The 8,196-nt window shown below is 31.7% G+C and overlaps 2 protein-coding genes across 2 annotated transcripts; one reads left to right on the top strand and one right to left on the bottom strand.

The window, feature by feature from the left end:
- Window positions 1-314: 314 nt before the first annotated feature.
- On the bottom strand, window positions 315-1,880 carry LOC143066619 (uncharacterized). Its single transcript, XM_076239485.1, has 2 exons — window positions 1,745-1,880; window positions 315-767 (listed from the first exon to the last, which is right to left on the bottom strand). Exons 1-2 carry the CDS (start codon window positions 1,800-1,802, stop codon window positions 397-399), a joined length of 429 nt encoding a protein of 142 aa, XP_076095600.1. The 5' UTR covers window positions 1,803-1,880; the 3' UTR covers window positions 315-396.
- An 825-nt stretch (window positions 1,881-2,705) lies between these two features.
- LOC143069245 (steryl-sulfatase-like) lies at window positions 2,706-6,664 on the top strand. Its single transcript, XM_076243779.1, has 2 exons — window positions 2,706-2,992; window positions 4,088-6,664. The coding sequence occupies exons 1-2, from the start codon at window positions 2,707-2,709 to the stop codon at window positions 5,473-5,475; spliced, it is 1,674 nt and encodes a 557-aa protein (XP_076099894.1). The 5' UTR covers window position 2,706; the 3' UTR covers window positions 5,476-6,664.
- Window positions 6,665-8,196: the final 1,532 nt, after the last annotated feature.

Here is an 8,196-nt window from a genome sequence, read left to right as displayed (position 1 = left end):
CGTAGGCTCGACAAAAACACTGTTGAACCTCTCCAACAAGTGACCACCACTGAACAAAGTTGCCTATATTTGCTTGCATCCACTTTTAATTGTTTTTGGACTGTGGTTAATAGTTGTCTCATTGGCAATCATAACACATCTGACTTTAACATGAATTAACCAAGATGCAATAAAATGTGTTGAAAATCAAAAAAAAAAAAAAAAGTAAAGAAGAAATGTGTTAAAAATGGTATACTGGAACCAAGAGAACACAAATTTGCAAAATCAAAAAGACTCAAATATTATGTATAACAGTAGTTTATTTAGCACTATGGGTTATTGATTTACATGTATGTATAAAGTGTGTTATAAAAACGTAACAAAAATAATATCTAACAAATGATGTATAACGATGTCTTAACTCCGGTCAATTGATGACCATGTAAACTCAGAATCATCCTCTGAATAGCTATCGGATAGGTTCACTGTGCATGGTTTCTTTGGCGTAGGTTCATCATCGCTACTACAGCTAAACAATCTTTTCTTGACCTTCTGACCCCGTCTGTTATTGTTGTAAAAAGACAGTTCTGTAGAAATGAAGTCCAGTTCTTGTAAAACGAATTCATCTAGGAGATTTATATCCAGTTGTGGAGTTGCCGGTTGTTTCTTTATTGATGATGGTTGAAACAATTCGTCATACAGTGAAGGTGTCATTTGTTCTGTATGATCATCTGTTGTTTGACATGATGGAACATCTTGCAGGTCTTTGAATATCTCATCTAAGAAGTCTGAAAATAAAAAAATAAAAAAGATTATTGCAAGTGACTTGCACTGACACATAAAAACCTGGGAATAGAACACTAACAATATATTCTGTAGTAACTAAAATAATTAATGTTTTATTTTCGGTGTAAAAAGTAAAATCACAAAAATAATGAACTCCGAGGAAAATTAAAAAACAGAAAGTCCCTAATCAGATGGCAAAATCAAAGGATAAAACACATCAAACGAATGGACAACTGACAGACTGTCATATTCCTGACTTATATATATAGTTTTAAAAACATGCATTTTGTATCCTGATATTATCCGATACGTTATATTTATTTCTAACTTGAATCTGAGACTACTACAATAAAAAGCTTGAGTCGATATCATGTAGTTATTCCTAACACTATAAGATGTTGAAAGTTATTCATCTAACGAATTTAATTGAAAAGTTAACCAAGTGGATTTACTTGATGCATTGTACCAAACATATATTCTTTGTCCTATCGATCGATATAGTATGTTCTATCCGTTTTATGACTTTTTGTCTTTAAATTTTGTCAGTTTACCAAAAAAAAAATAATATATGTATATTCTCACAACCCAAATTATTGAGATAAAAACAACACATATTAAAACCCCCATCTTATTTTTTTAGTTCACTGACGTAAACTTGGTACATGCATATATGTCTCTGATTTTAACATTGAAACTGAAACTGCTGTTATTTCGAAATGTATATTTTTTTTTATTTAAAAAATTTAAAAAATTATGAAAGTTACTGTAGTGCCTCATCTAATTGGTCAATTCATAATTGTAAAAAAAAACTGCACATGCTTATGCTCAGAATGTTTTAAATTGGAAATAGTATAATTATGACAAATTTGTAGTATCTTGACTTCGTAAGGTTAAAATCTCAGTTAATGTTGAAGGTTATTTGATGTATATATGAGAAAGTCATAGTTACGATAAGCTCTAAATGAAACCAAAAACATACCATAATCTAAATTAGGAGTTTGACTGTATTTGTTGCAAGGTGTCTTAAAGTTGTCCATTATTTTCGAAGACCAGTCTAATTATTGAGCTCTATTCGGTTTGATGGATAAGCGATAAATAATAGTAGACGAGATGAGCGATTATTATTTATACCTTTTTGTTGCTCCTCCCCAACAAGCTGTCGGGATGCTGTAAAACTCTGTGTATACAGTAGCTAACACTTAATTGTACCTTGTTTATTACCAGGATGCCCATCTACCTGAACTTCAAAGGATATTTTACCTGTAGACAATTTTATGGCTTCTTTAGCACTAATTATCACATCTAATTAATAAAGTAGTGTGTAATTAGGTCGTAAATAATTCATAAATGATGAATAATATTGTCAATTAGGTATACAGGTATTAACCAGTGTATTAAAGTGAGACTTCTTAAACTTAAATCAACAACAAAAATAACCAATTTACAACTTGATTTGAGAAAATTGACTTATGAAGCTTTGATTGAAACATGTAACAATTAAAAACTGATAATAATAATAATTATTGTATATACTTTTTTCTACAATGTGTGACTTTTCTACACTGTGTAACTTTTTCCTACAATGTGTGACTTTTCTACAATGTGTTGTTTTTTTCTGCAATGTGTGACTTTTTCTACAATGTGTGCTTTTTCTGTTGCTCTGTTTTCACGTTTGCCGTTTTTAATATACCGTACAAGCTCAAAACTTTTTTTATGTTAATATTTCTTGTTTCTCCAATGACAAAGTATTATAGTAAAATAAGAAACCTAAAATAGTTCCTCCGTGAAATCATGGAAGTGATATTGTCTAATACTTCCTTGGCGAAATTAAATGAATTGCTTTACTACCCTCTTAAAAGGTAAACTTACTTACTAAAAAATATTAAATACATTCCTTTCTATTATCTTACACGGAATTTAATCTCATCCTCACCAGGGTGTATGAGCTGTTTATTATTTCCCTTAGAAAATATGTCAACAACTTTATACATTTTGACTATTTTGTCTTGCATCGTCTGTATCTCAAGATTAGGCCACTGTTTAGATGAAAAAGCTAAGAACGTAATAATCTTTATAGCTGATGATCTCGGATACTCAGATTTGAGCTGCTTTGGAAATGAGTTAATACAAACCCCAAATATTGATAAACTTGCCAAGAATGGTCTGAAATTGACCAGAATGTATTCGATGCCTTCAGAGGCTGGAAGCTTAGCAGCTATATACACAGGTATGTTTACAAAATTTCAGGCACTTTGGGAAAGGAAATGGGTTGCTGCTAATACTAAACAGGGCAAAGTCTTTATAAACTACAGGGCAAGAGTACAATAAAATAATATATTATGCATGAAAAACTGAATATTTTGGTCATCTGTGTTGTCTGTTTTCTGTGTTATTGTCTTATACCCCATATACCCTTTAAGTTTTATTCATATATATATATATAAATCAGGGATAAGTATAGAAAGTCCCTGTATAAATCTAGGTCAACTGGTATATAATGTCGAAAATAAAAACAAGAGTGCCAAAATTATCTTTCTGCTACATGTATTACTGTTGTTTTAAAAGAGTAACCTATTTTAATATTAACATTATAAATGAATCTTTTGATGTCCAAAGTGTTCATGACACTACCTGCAGGTTCTGGTTTTTATAACTACAAATAATTTGGGTAAACGGACAGAAAGTCACAGGACATAAAGTCATTCGATAGGACAAAAAGTCACAAATAGTTTATTGACTATTTTGAAATATTTTCTTTTTATAACATATATTTCTTTTAAAGTTATGGAAAATGCTCATAAACCTTGATAAATGAAAATGTACATTTGTATTAAATGTATTAGAGTCCACATTGTTATGATCGTCATTATTGTAAGATTCCAATTATTTTCTATTTCACATTCAGAATAATTTTATAGTACAGATTTTATTTTAATGATTTTTATGAAATTTCCTTGTTTATGAAACTTTTTTTCAAGAATGCAAAAAAAATTAATTCATTAAAATATCAAAAGAACTAAAAATCAGTTGTAATTTCAAAGTAACTACCAAACAATACACCTATTTCACCTGTATTTGACATCAAAACAAGTTTAAAGAAATTTTCTGACAGATTGTATATGTAGAGTAGAAAATATCAAAGATGAGATTAATTTGACTAGTACATATACTTGGCTTTCCTCATCTTCACATTTTTATGTAATTAAAGAAAAAAAAGGAAAATAAATGTGGCAATATCAACAACTATAGATTTTTTTGGGGTGTAATTTAATTCAACAAAGTTAATAAGTTGTTTTTTTTTTTTCTTCTTTTTTTTTCTCAGGAAGACAGCCAATGAGAATGGGACTTGTGAAAGGAAATTTAGGCTGGCCAAGTTTTTGGAGTGTTGCACAATCTGGAGGTATCCCACTCAGTGAAATGAACATGGCCAAATACTATGAAATGAAAGGACACGTACCTTTCTTATTTGGACGATGGGGTCTTGGCTCATGGTCCTGGTCACTGCCTACTAATCAAGGATTTGGAGGATTTTATGGCACTGTGATGGGACATAGTCCTGCATGTAGCAGTGATGCTGAGGACTTTTTTGCGGACTCTGACTATTTCTGGTTTGTTTTAGCAGAACTAGGACCCCTTATCGTAACATTTTTGATTTTAATAATCTCATCAAAGATGCTTTCTTTCATAAGTATCAAATTACTCATTCCTCTGATATCCATGGTGTTTATAAGTATTGGTATTTTTAGAATATATTGCTGGATGCTTCCATTAAACAGTATAACATGCAAGGTATTTGACAACCAGATGGTGAAAGAAGATTTTTATATTGATACTACACTGACTAGTCAGATAACAGAGAAAGCACAACATTACATAAAATTTAGGAAAAGACCTCCGTTTTTGTTAATCATACCTTATCATCAGCCAGGACATCCTGCATTTGCTTCCTCAAATTTCCTGGGAAAGTCTGGAATTAATAAATATTATGATTCCATATTGGAATTAGATTGGAGTGTTGGCGAGGTGATGAATACTCTTCAGGAACAAGGAATGGAAAACAATACTGTTATATTCTTTCTCTCGGACAGTGGACCTGTTTTAACACACCCATATACAAATTCTCATTTAAAGCATTCAAGTAAGGACATGAAACTACAGGGTGAAAAAGGTTCTTTGAGAGAAGGAGGTATAAGAGTACCAGCTATCATTAGTTGGCCAAATTTCATTGAACCTAACCAAGAAACTGCTGTGGTCACATCTGTGATGGATATTTTCCCCACAATTCAGCATCTCATTGGACAACCAAATAAAATTCAAAGAACACATATGAGACATTTCGATGGTAAAGATTTAAAACAGTTATTTAAAAATCCAAATAAAAAGTCTGATGAAATCCATAAAGTATTACTCCATTACTGTGATACTGGAGATGTCTCTGCAGCTACGGTTGGAGATTACAAAATATACTTTGTTTCTCAAAATATATCAAATGATTGCAGTGGTTATATACTTGAAGATCCTTTAGTTTATAACATCAAAGAAGATCCAGGGGAGACAACTGCATTACCTCCAAGTCAACACCAAGATGTAATCTCTAAGGCTAGATCAAATTCATTAAGATTTGAAATGTCTTTAGATATTAAGAAAAGAACTATAAAGTCTCAATTTGATCAAATACCATTTCCATGGGACATGTGGGTTAGTATCTGATCTTTAATACATTTGGTCCAAATTAAACTGATTTTTAGTTCTTTGGATACATGAACCTAATGCACCTATTTTTAGTAGATGAAGTTTTTAAGAAACAATTAATTTCACAACATCCAACATACAAACATGACAAAAGCCAGAAGTATGAATGTAATTTTTTGCTTGGCAAATAGAACAAAAATAACTTGAAACTTAGAACGTATGTCCCCTATGATATTACCTTTCTAATTTTAATGTGAAATTAGTGATTTTACCCCATTTTCATGGTCCACTGCACATAGAAAATGATAGTGCGGATAGGGCATCTGTGTATTATATGCAGCTCAATATGTTGGATTTGAGATTATTTTACAGTCTGATTGTAGGATTTATTTAGAGAATATATAATTCCAGCATTGAATGTCCATTCAAATACCAATTTTTTACATATTCTATGGATGTTATTTAGCTGCTTGGACTAGTAAAAAAAAGTAGTTATCTTTCAAAGAATTTGCCTTTAAACAGAACACAGGCGGATTTAGAGGGGGTAGGGGTCTGGCTCCCCCTTTGTGGAAAAAAAATGGTTGATAATATAGGGAATTACTGAAGCATGACGACTGGGACCCCACTTACCAAAATTTCTTGACCCGCCACTGCTGTAGAAACTGTATTTCACAAAGTTGATAAATATAATATTTACATATATATCCTATTTTAAAAGTATAATAAATCGCCCCTTTAGGTCATATTTGCATGTCTTAGAACATTACACATGTCAAAATATGTGTGTATGATTAAAAGAAGATGCTGGATATACATCAGTGAGACAGCAACCAAACTACACAAAAACCAAAACATATCTACTCATTCTAGAGGTCAACATTATGTATTTATTCCTACCACATTCCATACTTACATTTTTTGTACTTGATTTCTGTCCTTAATCATAGCAAGTTTTTGTAAGTTACCTTAAGATCTCATTCTTTTTATTCAATTTATGTGTTACTTGTTGTTTGTTTTTCCTTTTGGATATTAAGTGTGAGAAATGCAATATTTTTGTCTTCCTTGATGTACATGTAATGTCACTTTATCTTTTGTTGTGTGTTCAATATACATAGTTTTTACATAAATGTTTTTTTTTGTCCTGCATATTATATGTGTGCCATACTTTATGACATTACATTCTTTTGAAATAAAAAATAAAATACATTGTGTAAAAGTCAATCATAAGGCCTTGACATCAATGCCATGATCCTGTGGTGAACTAACCATTTCTGGATGAGATTGATTCCAGACAAATATACATGACAGTTCAACAAAATTTGGTATGTGGATTATTTTTATGAGGAGTAATTATCCATCTTCATACGTTGTATGGCCTTGACCTTAATGTCATGTTCCACTGGTCATTGTTAAGTTTTTAGGATGGTCTGTTCCTCGTTTTTCTACATTGGCTAGAGGTAAAGGGGGAAGTCAGGAGCCTCTCTGGTCTTTGTTAGTCGTTGTATGACTTTTAATTTTAGTCAGGAATCCTTGTGTATTCTATTCAAGTGTATATTACTTACACTATACAGTTAATCAACTAATACTTTTACAGCACCAAAAGATCCTTTTCTTGACACCCAAAATCACATAGTTGATGGTATATCTGCAAGCACTGTGTTCCCCTGTCTATGTCAACACACAAAATATAGTTGACCTATTGCTTATAGGTTCTAAGAAACAGACTTCTAAGGAAACTAAAAATTGACCAATGAACCACGAAAATGAGATCAAGATCAGATGAACCATGCTAGACTGACATAGATAAAAGAAGATTTGGTATGATTGCCCATGAGACAACACTCCATTCAAGTCACAGTTTGTAATAAAAGTAAACCATTAATTTATAGATCAAAGTACGGTCTTCAACACAGAGCCTTGGCTCACACTCAACAGCAAGCTATAATGGGTCCTAAAAAATAACTAGTATAAAATCGTTCAAACAGGAAAACCAAAGGTCTAATCTTTATAAAGAAAGAGAGACAAGAAACATTTATGAACCACGTCAACAAACATAGGATTATTTACACCATACAATCCTTGCATGCAACAAATATAGTTGACCTATTGCTTATAGTTTCAGAAAAACTTGACACTGAGCAATGAACATGTTTCAATAAAACCAGTGAGGCTGACATGTACATCATAAAATATTTTAATCCACCAAATATAGTTAACCTGTTGCATATAGTAAAAGAAAAAAAAGACCAGAATACAAAAACTTTTACCACTGAACAATGAATATGAGGTCAAGGTCAAATGACACCAGCCAGTTAGACATGTACACCTTTACATTCATTCCATACACCAAATATAGTAGATTTATTGCTTAGAGTATCTGATATATGGACTTGACCACAAAAACTAAACCTTGTTCACTGATCCATGAAATGAGGTCGAGGTCAGATGAAAATTGTCTGACAGGCATGAGGACCTTGCAAGGTACGCAGACACTAAATGATGTTATCCTATTCCTCATAATAAGAAAGAAATTAACATTACAACAAGAGTGCATTGATACTATGTTGATAGTCCTAAATATAAAGCTTTATTACAACTGTCGCATAAACTTAACATTAAGCAAGAAAACTAAACATTGACCAATGAACCATGAAAATGAGGTCAAGGTCAGATGAACCATGCCATGTACAGCTAATAATTCTTCCATACACCAAATATAGTAGACCTATTGCATACAGT

This window comes from Mytilus galloprovincialis, chromosome 3 (assembly GCF_965363235.1).
Source record: "Mytilus galloprovincialis chromosome 3, xbMytGall1.hap1.1, whole genome shotgun sequence".
Classification (NCBI taxonomy): domain Eukaryota; kingdom Metazoa; phylum Mollusca; class Bivalvia; order Mytilida; family Mytilidae; genus Mytilus; species Mytilus galloprovincialis.
Note: the sequence above shows the minus strand (reverse complement) of the source record. Positions and strands in the feature narration are given on the sequence as shown.